Source organism: Otolemur garnettii, unplaced genomic scaffold, assembly GCF_000181295.1.
Source record: "Otolemur garnettii isolate 467f Iridium unplaced genomic scaffold, OtoGar3 scaffold00044, whole genome shotgun sequence".
In the NCBI taxonomy this organism is placed as follows: domain Eukaryota; kingdom Metazoa; phylum Chordata; class Mammalia; order Primates; family Galagidae; genus Otolemur; species Otolemur garnettii.
The window spans coordinates 2307332-2322264 of NW_003852439.1; the positions used below are offsets into that span (position 1 = coordinate 2307332).

Consider the following 14933-nt stretch of genomic DNA (forward strand, 5'->3'; position numbering starts at 1 on the left):
CTCTCCACACTAGTAGCCCCAACATGGATCTGGACACTAAACGTCATGCAGACATCCATCCATCAAGGAATGAGCCCCTGTGGCATGTTCATAGAGCAGAACACTACACAGTAACGCAAAAGGATGAACTATAGCTATACACAACCAACGACGGGTGAGTCTCACACATCATACTCAGTGGAAGTGGCCACATACCAAAGAATGCTTGTGAAGTGATTCCATTTACATAAAATTCAAAAACCAGTAAGTGAACTGATGATACGAGAAGTCAGGAGAGTGGTGTGCCTTCAGAGAGGAGGTGGCAGTACTGACTGGAACGGGCATGGGGCGTTAGGGAACTGGCAGGGCTCTATTTCTTGATCTGGGCTGTGGTTACCTGGTTGCGTTCACTTTGTGATAATTCACTGAGTTTTACAATTCATTTTAAGTATGTTACATGCTATATTTTAATTAAAAGATCCCATCACTAATTAGTAGAACCCCTTGAGTAAATAATGTCTTTCTGGGTCTCCCTGGGGCATTATAATGCCTGTCCTCATAGCAGCAAAGCTGTAAGGACTGAAGGGGAAAAAGGCCTTCAGAGTCTGGAGAGCATGCAGCCAGTGCTCAGGTCGGGGGAGCCACCGTCCTCACATTAACCTGCCTCTCTAGTTGCGTCTGTACCCTCAGCCCCTAAATTCCAGCAAGAGAAAGCCTCACAGAGGTATGACAGGAAGCCATTCCTTAGTACTGCTATTTGTTACTGCAATTTCCAAGTGTAGAGACAGTTTTTATTTTTTATTATTTTTTTTGAGACAGAGTCTCACATTGTTGCCCTCAGTAGAGTGCTGTGGCATCACAGCTCATAGCAACCTCAAACTCTGGGGCTCAAGTGATCTTCTTGCCTCAGCTTCCTAAACAGCTGAGACTATAGGCATCCACCACAACACCTGGCTATTTTTAGAGACAGGGTCTCACTCTTGCTCAGGCTGGTCTCGAACTTGTGAGCTTAAGCAATCTGTCCACCTCAGCCTCCCAGAGTGCTAGGATTACAGCCATGAGCCACCACACCCAGCCTAGAGACAGTTTTTAAAACTGCAAGGTGTACCATTATTGGCAAAGGCACTTTATAACAACGGGGCAGTTTTTGGAAGCCAAAAATTGAAACTGAGGGTCTGTTGACCAGGATGACACTTAGGCGCAGTAGCAGAAGGCCTAGAACTGGGTGGTTCTGTGTTACACCCACATTGTGAGGAGGCTGCTCCCAAACTCATACTAGCAAGTTCAAAATGGCCAGTAGTAGGCAGGGGAACAAGGCCACTGCCTTCCTCTCAATCACCCAAACTAAGGGCTGGATAAACTGTGGCATCACTTAAAGAGCAGGTCACAAACACCCCTGCTGGAAGCCCCCCACTACACTAAGCATCAGCCCTGGCATGAAGCACATGTGGGCACGTTTAGCCATTGTCCTGGGTCATTGTGTAGACGATCAAAAAGAGTGCTTCTGTAAAGTGGTCTGATGGTCAAAATAATCTAGGTGCTTGTTAAAGATACAGATTCTCAGGCCATTTCCTGGGAATTCTAACTTAGAAGGGGCAAGATGGGGCTCAGAAATCTGTACTCTTAAGAGTGGCCCTGGGTACGTAGTAGATTAGGGAAACCCTGGATCAGAAGTTTAAGGTAGTCAAAACACAAGGAGAAAATAAATGAAAGAGAAAATGACAACATTTCATTCCCTTTCCCTTTCATGGACTCAAATGCAGCGAGGTGTGGCAGGAGGGGACGCTGCTACCTTTGTCTATGTGGTAGAGATAGGTCTCCTGGCTCATGGCAGCGAGGAGGTGCAGGACGCAGGTGTAGATGCGGATCTTATCGTCGCTGCTGTCCTCCCAGGTATAGTCTTGGATCACATTAAGAAGCTCTCGAACCAGAAACAGGACCCCGTGTTCAGGATGATCCTAGTGGAGAAATAAGAAAGGATAAATAATCCTAGAGATGAAGTAAACAGGAAAAAAAAAATCAGCATAGAAATTCAAGTCCTCCTTTCAGCAGCTGAAGAGAAATTAAAGTGCTACTTAACAAAGGCAAGGTCCATTCCTAAGCCTGGTTAAACTGTACAGAGGAAACCGACAAAACGTGATTCCCTCTAATTGGCACGCTCCCATCTGGGCAAACACGTTTTGAGAGCCTCCCTTCTCGGGTCCAAGGAAGTAGAAAGCAAAGTTACCTGTCAGTTTAATGGCCTGCTTCTAAAATTACACTCTTGTTTTTCTGTGGGTAGCAGTAAAAAAAGTCAGTCCTGTTCCAATTACAAAAGCAAGATTGTAGGTCTCGTGGCAGATGGAACAGAAGCCACCCACGCTAGATAAGCCCTCAAATGATCACTGCCACTGTTCCAGGCACCAACTTTAAATAGAGCCTCACTCCTTAGGACGTTCAACCACAGCAACAGCCAAATGGAGGATGCTCTCAGGAGAGGAAAAACCCAAGAGACAGTCACAGAGTTTACAGCAAACACTGTTTCTCAGACGCTAAAAAGAATCCTAAAAAAAAGTGTTAGGAGGATGTCAAAAAGTGAGTGGTTTCAATTCAGTTCCAAAAAGACATGTGTGATTATAAGGCTCTCCCCTGCTTAAAATGCACCAAAGGCTTCCCATCCCACGCAGAAGATGTGCTCAGGCAGGCCCCTCCATGCTCACTGCCTTGTCTCATGCACGTCCCCCTCACTCACTCCACTCACACCTTCACCACATGCCCCTGAAGTGTGGGGAAAGGCATTCCTGGGACCTGCAAGCCCTGCCGCTGGGGGAGGCCATCTGGCACAAAAACAAAGCCATTGCTAAACCATGGCCCAGCCAGCACGGGGGCAGGAAGAGAAACTCCCCCCTGGGATGCTGCTGGTGCCTCTACCTTCTGGGATGCTGCTGGTGCCTTCTATTGGCTTAAAAAAAAAATGGGAGCCAGAGGATGGCAAGGCAGGTGACACAGTCCCCAAAAGCCAGACTCCCTGGCACAGGGCAGGGAGGGGGTGATGTGTGTGCTGGCACAGGCCTGCTGTCTCTGACTGCAGTCCTGGCGCCCAGGGCTTGGCCAGACCGGCCCCCAGGCATCCATCAGCTCTCATATTACATGAAGGCTCCTCCACAAACCTTCCATGATGGTCCATCTAGAGTCCCCTCACGTGCTTTTCTTCACAAATCAGCCTTTCTTGTTATCTTGAGAGCACTTCTCACCATTCCAAACGATCTTACTCCTTCCGTGCAAGCCCCACAATATTGCCTGGTTTACCTAGCCTGTAATCTGCGGGATTTGTTGTGTTTCCCGACACACTGCCAGTCTGCTGGCCCGCATACTGTATTATCAATGGCGCCTCCAGGAGCACAGTGTGAATGGTGCCCTGGCTCCCGGGATGGTGCTGGGCACATGGCCGGCACTAGATAAATAATGCTGAAAGACTACATTTTTTTCCAATACCTTCTATGTCCTAGGCACTGGGGTGGGAACAAAAACAAATGATAATAGCCAATGTGTAGCTGCTACCATAGCTTTTCTATGTTCCAGGAAGATGCCCCCATTTCACAGATAGAAAATGAGCCACAGAGAGGCTAAGTAGCCCAAGGCCACAACGCTGGTATCTAGGAGACCCAAGATTCATGTCCTTGCAGTCTGGCTCCAGAAGAGACATTCTTAACTGTTGATGCTATATTTACACTGCCTCTCTGTAGGTTAACTAGGAGAAGGCATACATGAAGCCAACTATTTTGAAGACAAGCATGGAATATGCAAAGCATTATTGCCAAGGAGGGTGGGAATCAAAAGCGGCCTAGTCCAATGTGAACGTGCGTCTATGGCGCACACAGTAAGACTTTCAGTGGGGGAGAGCCCTCATGGTGGAAGGGCGTGAGATGTTTTACAGAAGCTGGTCGCATCTGCAGCGATTGCTTTCATGGTATGCACAAGAAAGGAGACACATGGTGCTCAAAGGTCTGAGTGCTGCGAACTCCATGCATCAAAGCTGTGCAGGCTGAGGTCCGCCTTCCATTTGGGCTCAGCTGGCAACTGACTACTTGTGGCCTTCCGTTGCTAACAGCTGTTTCTAACTAGGCTATTTTATTCTGCTATGTGGATGTTCAAAAATATATTTTATTTAAGGATCTGCCTTGGAAAGAGACAAGAATGTGAATGTTCCAGTAACTTAATTTCAACACAAATGCCGTAACTCTTGTGGGAGAGCATGCAACACATTTTCCAAAATGTAGAACAACTAAAGGTTTGTAGTGAGGCATCGATGTGAGCTCTTGCTCACAATTGAAGAGGTAAGAGACTGTTGCCAACCTCTGTACAGGGAAAATATTTTCCTCGTGACATCTATGTTTCAGTGGTTATTAACAATTTTCCAAAAAATTATATTTTGATGGTTCAATGCCAACAACTGAAGCAACACGGACAGAGTTTTTTTTTTTTTTTAAAGAAGAAAACATTACAGGATTCAGATGGCAATTCCAGTGGGAAAAGGTATTCCCACGTGTCCCTGGCAGGGCTACCTCTCCCAGGCAGAGCAAAAAAATGCTGATAAGGCAGCTCCCAAGGGGTGCTTGGCAGGGCTCCAATTCCCGCCCACCTAGCCTACAGGGGGCCTGACTCCCCCCATTAGCAATATCCCTCTGGATCTTTGGTCTGCAGAATTCTTCTGTTAAACCCCACTCCTGCCTGTAGTTCCAGCTACTTGGGAGGCTGAGGCAGGAGAATCTCCTAAGCCCAGGAGTTAGAGGTTGCTGTGAGCTGTGAGTCCATAGCGCTCTACCAAGGGCAATAAAGTGAGACTCTGTCTCTAAAAAAAAAAAACAAAAAAACCCCCACTCCCTTGGGAGAAGTAATATACCATAGAAGTACCTTCCTAGCATAGCCAAGATGACGGGCAGTGAAGTGGTGGCTGAGCTTAGACATTGTGGCTGGGACTCTGACTTGTCACTTACTAGCTGGTAACCCTCAGCTTTCTGTGTCTCGCTGTACCTCTCTGTGCCTCACTTCACTTCTATGAAATGAGAATGACAATAACAGGTTTCTTTTGAGGATTTATTTGTGAACTGTTGGCTGGCTCATCAGTATGAGCTGTAGGATTGTTGATTAAACAAATAATAAAGCCCTTTAGAAAAGGAGCCAGGCTGGGTGTGATGGCACATGCTGTAGTCACAGCTACTCTAGAAGCTGAGGCAGGAGGATCAACTGCTAGAGTCCAGGAGTTCAAGGTTGCAGTGGGCTATGATCATGCCATTGCACTCCAGCCTGGGCGACAGAGTGAGACCCTGTCTTAATAAAATAAATACAATAAAGTACATTTATAAAAAAAGAAAAGGCACCAGACAGAACACAGGTGGGCTGGGAAGGAGAGCAGGACAGGAAAAAAAGGAGGGTACAGGAAGGCAGAGCTGGAGCAGGGGAGACAGGGACCAGCATGCTGCTTGTCTTGCCGCTGTCTGTCTCACCAGCTTCCCAGGCATCCCTCCTGCTCTCCCCAGGTGCCAGTCACTGTGGCCTTCTGCTGGCCCGCCCAGTTCACTGGGCTCCTTCCTACCTCGAGACCCTCACCCAGCATACTGTCTGCTCTTCCCCCTGCACCTAGTTAACTACTTACTAGTGCTCCCTCCAATCTCAGCTCAAATGGCACTTTCTCAGGGAACTCCCCTGACTTCTCAGATTGGGAGCTCTCAGAGGCACCTGTAGTTCTTCCCGACACTTTATACAATCGCAGTTTTTATTTAGCATTAAGTCTGTCCTCCTGAATAGAAGGATGTGTTTCTCCTGCTCACTTCTCAATTCCCAGATCAATAAATATTTATGGGATAGAATGAATGAATGAAACTTACACATCAACATCTTGCTATGCTTATGGCTGGGCCTTTTCATCAGGATAAGGATTCATCCTGCTGTATCCTAGATGATGAGTGCCAAAAAATAGATACCAATAGCTTTTCCATTTCCTTCAAATCGCAACTGAACCAAACGCACGTTCACGATGGATTTGGCCTTAGGAAATGCAGCACTGAACTTGTTCAGTCACTTCTACTTTAGTTGTCTTACCTCATATTGTTATATGAAATGCATCAGTTCAATTACATTATATAGAGAAGACTATTTATTCTGCAAAGTGGTCTCCCAAGAGGATAACAACTACTGACACCAAAACAAAAGGCTTCAAAATGCTCCAAGAGTTCACTGCCTACAGAGGAGAGGGCCACACTGGGGAATGCTGACTTCTGCATTTTCAAGTATGAATGAAGCAGGCTGGCTTGGCACTGTACTTCAGTGGTTAGGGTGCCCACCACATATACCAGGGCTGGTGGGTTTGAACCTTGCCCAGGCCTGCTAAACAACAACGACAACCATAACAAAAAAATAGCCCAGTGTTGTGGCAGGTGCCTGTAGTTGCAGCTATTTGGGAGGCTGAAGCAAGAGAATCGCTTAAGCCCTAGAAAGTTTGAGGTTGCTGTAAGCTGAGATGCCCTGGCACTCTACTGAGGGTGACATAATGAGACTCTGTTTCAAAAAAAATCAAAGCTTTCCAAACTCATCCTTTAGGAAATCTTTGCAGGCTGGGCACAGTGGCTCGTACCTGTAATCCCAACACTCTGGGAAGCTGAGGCCAGAGGATTGCTTGAACTCAGGAGTTTGAGACCAGCATGAGCAACAGTGAGACCCTGTCTCTATAAAAAACTGAAGGGAAGGAAAAAAAACCTCAAAACCACAAAACTTTGCACGTGGTTGGTGGGAAAGCAAAATGATGCAGGCACTATGAAAAACAGTATGGAGGTTCCTCAAAAAACTAAAAATAGGGCTAGGCATGGTGGCCCACACCTATAATACTAGCACTCTAGGAGGCCAAGGCAGGAAGATCGCTTAACCTCAGGAGTTCGAGACCAGCCTGAGCAAGAGCAAGACCCCCATGTCTAAAAAATAGCTGGGCATTGTGGTGGGCACCTGTAGTCTTAGCTACTCTGGAAAATTGAGGTGGGAGGATCACTTGAGCCCAGGAGTTTGAGGTTTCTGTGAGCTAGGCTGAAGCCAAGGCACTCTAGCCTGGGCAACACAGTGAGACTGCCACAAAAGAAAGGAAAAAAAAACCCACTAAAAAGAGAACTACTATATGATCCAACAATCCCACTCCTGGATATATTTATACTCCCACAGTATATCCTGTTTCTAACTAGGCTATGTTACCTCTAAGATATATCTTCGCTCTCATCTTCATGGCAGCATTATTCACATTATTATTCAGGCAAGATGTGGGAACAATGTGTATGTCCGTTAACAGATGAATCCATAAACAAACAAACGTGTTACGTACAGGCAGTCCCCAGGCTATGAACAACATAGGTTCTGTAGGTTTGTTTTTCAGTTGAATATATGTAAGTTGGAACAGGTACATTTAGCTATTACCTATAATAGTCTCCATTCATAAGTGTGAGTCATATGGCAGCTGGATGTTTGTAACTCAGGGTCTTACTGGAATAGCTGCTGTTTGTAAGTACGAGCTGTATGTAAGTTGGACGTTTGTAACTTAGGGACTGCCTACACATAAAATGGGATATTAGCCTTTAAAAAGCCAGTCATCAAAAGACAATTACCACATGAGTTCATTAAAATTGAAGTACAATGGTGGTTGCAGGGGCTGGGGAAAGGGGAAAATAGAGAATGACTAATCAATGGGTATAAAGTTCCAATTAAGCAGGATGAACAAGCTCTAAAGATCTGCCGCATAACGCCATCCCTATAGTCAATAATTCTGTACTGTACACTTAAAAACTGGTTAAAGGGGCTGGCACCTATAGCTCAGTGGGTAGGGCACTGGCCACATACACAGAGGCTGGCAGGTTCAAACCCAGCCCAGGCCAGCTAAAACAACAGTGACAACTCCAACAACAAAAAGAAATAGGTGGGCGTTGTGGTGGGTGCCTGTAGTCCCAGCTACTTGGGAGGCTGAAGCAAGAGAATTGCCTAAGCCCAAGAGTCTGAGGTTGCTATGAGCTGTGATGCCACAGCACTCTACCCAGGACAGCTTGAGAATCTGTCTTTATTAAAAAAAAAAAAAAAAACTAGTTAAAGGGGTAGATCGCTTATCAGTATTACCCCAATAAAAAAATTACAAAAATAAAAGCTGTGACTTATAAGGAAACAAATAATTTGAACTAGGTAAAAGTCTTCTTCACATTAGATGGAGTCAGAGCAGGAGTGGCTCAAGTGAGCTCATCCCACCACCTGCGTGTCCACTAGGCTTTCAGTGCTGGCTACTTAGGCTAAACACCTTATGGTACTTGGTTGTTACTGACACTGCATCTCACAAGGAGGGTATAGGGTTGTTAATGCTCAATGACCTTGAATAAATACGGCACACTGCAACGTTTCAGGCTCAGTCTGTGCAGGGCAGGCTCTAAAGCAGGAGTTCTCAACCTGTGGGTCATGACCCATAGGAACTGTATTAAAGGGCTGTGGCATTAGGAAGGTTGAGAACCACTGCTCTAGAGCACCACAGCCCCGGGTTTGATCCCCAGCCCCACTGTTTACCACCTATGCGCCTCAAGCATGCTGCATTGGCTCTCCTGCTCTAGGTTTCCCTAATTGCAAAAGGTGCCATGATTCCTACCTTGTAGGGCTTGCAGGAACATTCCCAGAGACTACTGGGGAAGGGCTTTAGCACAACACAAGGCACCTGATGAGGTGGCAGGCACCGCAGCTATTCTTTGTCTCATTGTCATTACTGTCCCCAGCAAAAGCATAGGCGCTACCAGGAACAGTAACTAACATCTATTGAGAGTGAGGCTAGTCTCACAAATGCCTAAGGGGCCAAGAAGGCAACAGAAATGGGTTTAATGGGTCTCTATGGGCCCAGGGGAACTGGAAGGAGGCACATGTCAGCTGCAGCCAAACGACCAGGTTACAGAATCCCAGTCCCGTGGGACACAAGTTGTAATTTGTCAAAAGAAGCTGCAAATCTGGGTTTTTCTGGGATGTACCAATTTTTAAATATGTGAAAGTCATTGCAAATATTCTCCATCATTACATGGCCAAAAAGCATGCCTGCCAGCTAGACTCTGTCCTCTGGCCACCAGTTTGTCACCCCAGGGACAGAGCCTCTGGTTTACAAAGCACCTGCATAGCTACCATTTCATCCAATCCTCACAGTACTCCCTCAAGCTGGGCACTCTGATGACATCTGAGAAAGGTGACAACTGAGGCTCTAAGAAGTTACAAAACATTTTCAAGATTCCAGAGCAATGAAGTCTTTGGGCCAGGACTGAACGCAAGTGTCTGATTCTGAGGAAGTTTTTCAGAAAGGCTCCAGTGATTTTTAACATGCAGGCAGTAAACACATCCCAAATTAATAGTGATCAATGGCTTCTATCAACCACATCATTCAATATCCTGATTTTATCCGTTCACTGTAACTACCAGAGGTTGGACAATTAAGTTCATGAGCTTATCCTAGAAAAAGCGCTACATATTCCAGTGCTGAGTATCACTCTGGTCACCTTGAAAGCACTCTACTTGGCCACCTGGTGACTGTATTGATATTCAGAGATGAGGCATGTAGCACTTCTATTAGGATGAATTTGAGACCTTAATTGTCAGACCTCAGTAGACTATCTAAAGAGGAGGGAAACTGAACATAAAGTACCAATATGTGGGGATCCCAAAGTGCTAAAATCAAGTGTCAAGTGAAGGAGCACTTGAAGATGTCTCTGCGGCTTTGCCCGGCTGACTGCACCGCCCCATTCTGGGGTGCCGCCCACCCTGCTCACAAGACAAGGAGAGGCCCTGCCCTGCTGACATATCTGCAGCCTAAGCCCAGCCTCCTAACCACCCACTCTCTCGAAACTTGAAATCTGAAAAGGGAGAGTTGGAAGCTGACTCGCTTTTTGTTTTTGTGGCTTTACTGAGCCATAATTCACACATCAAACAACACACCCGTTTAAAATGCACAATTCAGTGATTGTTAGCATATTACAGAGTTCTACAATCATCACATCTCTACAATGAATTTTGGAACATTTCTCATCACCCCAAAAAGGAACCCTGCATCTGTGGGAGCTGAGTCACTTTTTGGCCCAAGTTCACAGCAATGTTCCCCAAAGCGTGCTTCTTAGGACCAACCTACATCTGAGTCACTGAGGGAGCTCTAAAAATACCAACTCATGGGCCTATTCCGACCTACTGAGTGAGACTCTTTGGGAGGGACCCCAGGAATCTGTATTTTAACAAGTGCCCAAGGATTCCTATGCACATTTCGCTCTAGGAGGGGGTCTTTACCTGTTCTGTGCCTTGGACGTGTGACACCCAGGTGAAGCCTATGGATTCCTTGGAATACTATTTTTAATGCAGAAAATAAAACATATAAGGCTGCAAAGAAACCAACTACACTAACATTTAGTTGTTGGACTATTTTTTCAATCCATTTATGATATTATAATCTATTGCTTACTTGCGAATCAGTGTATTAACAGACCTACCAATGGGCCAAGTAACCACTGTGCTTTTTAAGGAAGGAAGAGCATGAACAATCTTCCAAAGTATCTTTCACATCTGGAATGTGACACGAACATTTTTGTTGATTTCTTTTAGTGACCAAGTCCCAGCTAGTGCGACTACTGCTGTGGCTTGATGCCTCCAATTTGTAACTGAATGAAAAGCAAATTCTACTCAGAGGCTGATGAAAATAAAGATGTCATTTTTTTTTTTCTTTCCGCACTCAAATCTATGTGGTCCTTCTGCCAAGACTCCCAGGCAGTAGGTGGATCCTGAGTTAAGAACCTTGCTAGGGAGAGTGTCTAGGAATTCCTCCTGTTGGGTGGAACAGCCTTAATTTCTTCTAGCACAAGCCTGAAGTGCCCATCATTCCCATTCCTCTAGAAACCCAGCATCTACCCAACAATGTTCCTTTTGACCTCCACTATCTTGTTTTGGTTTCTCTTACTGGCCATCAAAAGAATTTTGCCATGATGTAACCTTTCCTAGTACTTACCACATGCCAAGGCACTGTTCTGACCACGTGAACAGCAGTCACTAACCTAATCCTCACAGCATCAAAAAGGGAGATGCTAAAACATTATCTCCATTTTATAGATGAAGAAACCGCAGCCCAGTAATAAATATCGCATAGTTGCCTGAGACTGCAGAGCTGGAAGAAAGGGTTGGAATTCCACCCCGGGCACTTTGGTCTGGAGGACTGTGCCCTTAACCACTAGGCAACACCTCTGCCTTAGCTGTACAGAGTGTGCAATGGACTGAAAGTTTCTCTTCCCTGAAATTCATATAATGAAAGCCTAATCCCATTGTGATATTTGGAGGTGGGGCCTTTGAGAGGTCCCGGAGGACCAACTGTCCAGAAGGCCAGAGAGCTTGCCCTTGCCCTCTCTTTCTGCTACGTGAGGACAGAACAAGAACACGGTTGTCTGCAACCTGAAGGAGGGTCCTTCCCAAACCCTGAGCAAGCTGGCTTCCTGATCTCAGATTCCAGCCTACAGAACTATGAGAAATAAAAAAAATGTGTGTTGTTTAAGCCACCTGGTCTACCATATTTTGTTATAGCAGCCCAGACTAACACAAAGCACAATTAACATGCCCCGGATGTGGCAAGAATGGAAAATTCATTGAGCAATTCAAACATCTAATCATAAAACCAGCACAAAAATATTAGATAGACTGTCCCTGTACTTACAGGGCTAAGAATACATATTATACACACCATAAGGTAGATCAAAGAATGACTTCTCCTATGCCTCCTCCAGGAAAACGTACCGGAACTATTAATAAAGTAGAAAAGAAATTGCAGAGGAATTCCATAAGGAATGATTCTGATGGCCGCATCTTTCCATCGATATTAATCGTCTTTGGAACTTCTGGAACAAGGCTTATCGCGGCTTTGAAAAAAGCATCAGCTGCAAAACAGAAGAAAAGTTCATCTATGAAAACTCTGAAGAATTTAGGGTTGGCTTTCTACTCCACATGGCCTATGGCCATGCCAAGGGTCCAATACAGCCAGCGGTTCATGGCAGAGTGCCCCTCTTAAACCCTCCATTGAATTGCCTTTAGATCATTAAATGAGAAAAAGCAGGCAGCAAATTTTTTTTCAAGGAAATTTTGTAGTCTAGAAATGACAGTCACCTAGGCTGAGGGCTCAACCTGGATTAGTTCAATGAATTGTCACTTCCACCATGTGAGAAAGGTGCTGTCGCCTGGTCTACTTCACAGATGGGAAATAAGGTGTCCTGCAAAGGCATCTTATGTTTGTAGGGGGTCCCAGCATTGATCAGTAGGGGAGCCACAGCTCAAATCCTGAATTTGAGCCTTGGTTTGTCCAAAATCTGTTCTAGTGCAAACCATTTTTGTTAAAGAAATAACCATGGAAATGTCTGAAAGAACGCATTCATACACACATATGCACCATACTCACAGCCTCAGAGACTCTTGATTAAGAATCATTAGAGAAATGAAGGTATTTTTAAGAGCTACGAAATAATCTGTAAAACGAGAAGAGTTCAAAGGGAGGAGAAAAAGGAAGGTAAGGAGGAAACAGAGAGAGAGAGAGAGAAACAGGGCAGGGAGGAAGGGATGGGGAGAGGGGAACGGATCGGAGGTGGAGGGGAAAATGGAAAGGGACAGAGTTCTTTCTAGAACTGCCAAGGTATCGACTGTGAGAAAAAGCCTCAAGGATGAAACAATCAAAACACTGACCTGAAAAATGAAATTTTAAACTGCCCAACAAGATCAAAACTTTTCATGGTCCAAATATACTCCCACTCTGAAAGGACTTCCAGTGAGGCAAAGAGAACAATGCAGTGGTGAACGGCACCCTGAATTAAAGCAGGAACCTGACCAGGACCCCGGAGGGGCAAATCCAACAACAAACGTTGCCTTTCCCGGGAACAGGGGCCCACATTTAATGAAAAGGGTATGTGTCTGAAGACGCATGGTGGGATTTTGGCTTCTTTCGCTTGTTCAAAGGAAAAGAGCTATGTCACAGAAAGACAATCCTCACAGAGCTTTCTGTATAAAGTTTGCTCTGTTCTGGAAGCTTCTTCCCAAGGCTTTCTCTCAACCATGCACTCAACCCTTTTTCATATTCCTCTAAGCAACTTTATTAAGCACCAACTGTGAACAGGGCACTCTCCTGGGCAGGTGAAATAAAAAGTGGGAGCAAGAATAGACAACATCACCGTGGCAATGAGACCAATGTAATCACAGTCAGTAATTAAAGCTCATTTTCAGGGAACCTACTGTGGACTACTGGCTATGTAAGAGATGAAGCAGCTGATTTCAATCTTTTGGGGGACAGAGATTAAATATGGGGCTCAGGGAAAGGCACCAAATGTTTATTCTGATGAATCTTGCAGAACAAGTCAGAGGCTGCAAATAGTGACAAATAGTAGTAGATGGTACTATTTATGGAACCCAGAGGAACTCCTAAGCCCTGCCTTTAAGTGGTTCATATTATTAGTATTATTATTATTATTATTTTGAGACAGAGTTTCACTATGTTGCCCTCTAATAGAGTGCCACAGTGTCACAGCTCACAGCAACCTCAAACTCTTGGGCTTAAGCAATTCTCTTTCTTCAGCCTCCCAAGTAGCTGTGACTACAGGTGCCCCCCACAACACCCAGGCTATTTTTTTGTTGCAGTTGTTTAGCTGGTCTGGGCCAGGTTCGAACCCTTCACTCTCGGTGTATGTGGCTAGTGCCATAACAACTGTGCTCTAGGCGCCAAGCCAAGTGGCTCACATTCTTAGTCCCCCAGCAGTCCCATAGTAAAGTAAGGATATCATGAAACAAGGTTCTCAGTGGGAACAAAAATTCTGCTCTGAGCAACTGAAAGACCATTTGCCCCCCCATTTGTGCGTTTGTTAGAGAGCAGCCCAGAGAATGTGGCTGTCATTATGCCTCATTAAAGAGAGAACAGCTTTATCCCTAGCACTTGGCTCTTCTCAGTTCCCCACCTAGTTCCAGACTCAAGGAGGGAGCTAAAATAAACAGTTATTTAAGGGATGGGGCTTGTAGGCTTCCAACACAGATTTTTATTTCTATCCTCGGAAGACTTGCCCCATATAGAAAATATTGTCTGGGAAAGTGCTCAATCTTATCTTAGTAATTAGAACCCAGATCCTACTGTATGTGAAGACAGTTTTTCCACCTTAAAGTTCAGAATAACGCCAGGCGTGGTGGCTCACGGCTGTAATCCTAGCACTCTGGGAGGCCAAGGCGGGAGGGCTGCCTGAGTTCACAGGTTCGGGACCGGCCTCAGCCAGAGCAAGACCTTGTCTTTAAAAATAGCCAGGCGTGGCTCAGCAGCTAGGGTACCAGCCACATAGACTAGAGCTGGCGGGTCTGAATATGGTCCAGGCCTGCCAAACAATGACAATTGCAATAAAAAAAAAGTAAATAACCAGGCACTGTGGTGAGTCCCCATAGTCCCAGCTACTTGGGAGGCTGAGGCAAGAGAATTATTTAAGCCCAGGAGTTTGAGGTTGCTGTGAGTTGTGATGCCACGGCACTCTACCCAGGGAGACAGCTTGAGAAAGAAAAGAAAGAAAAGAAAGAAAAGAAAAGAAAAGAAAAGAAAAGAAAAGAAAAGAAAAGAAAGAAAGAAAGAAAAGAAAGAAAGAGAAAGAAAAGAAAGGAAAGAAAGAAAGAAAGGAAAGAAAGAAAGCAAGAAAAGAATATTATCCTTGTTGTATCAGGGGAATGAAAAAGTAGAAAGTACACACACTGGTTTCCTTCACCCAAATCCTTCAAGATTTCACAGGACACTCAACTCTTTTTTCCACATCCTGTCTTAAAATCAAAACCAGGCTCGGCACCTGTAGCTCAACCGGCTAAGGCACCAGCCACGTACACCTAAGGTGGCAGGTTCGAATCCCCAGCCCGGACCCGCCAAGCAACAATGACGGCTGCAACCAAAAAAT

At 45.3% G+C, this 14933-nt stretch overlaps 1 protein-coding gene across 1 annotated transcript in view; it reads right to left on the reverse strand.

Annotated features, from left to right (window-relative positions):
- CUNH16orf62 (chromosome unknown C16orf62 homolog) overlaps positions 1–14933 on the reverse strand; it is a 107422-nt gene that overhangs the window by 12862 nt on the left and 79627 nt on the right. The window contains exons 22-23 of the mRNA XM_023513772.1: positions 11773–11912; positions 1772–1937 (exon numbers count right to left, since the gene is read on the reverse strand). Coding sequence (XP_023369540.1) covers positions 1772–1937; positions 11773–11912 — 306 coding nt within the window. The remainder of the gene's footprint in view (positions 1–1771; positions 1938–11772; positions 11913–14933) is intronic.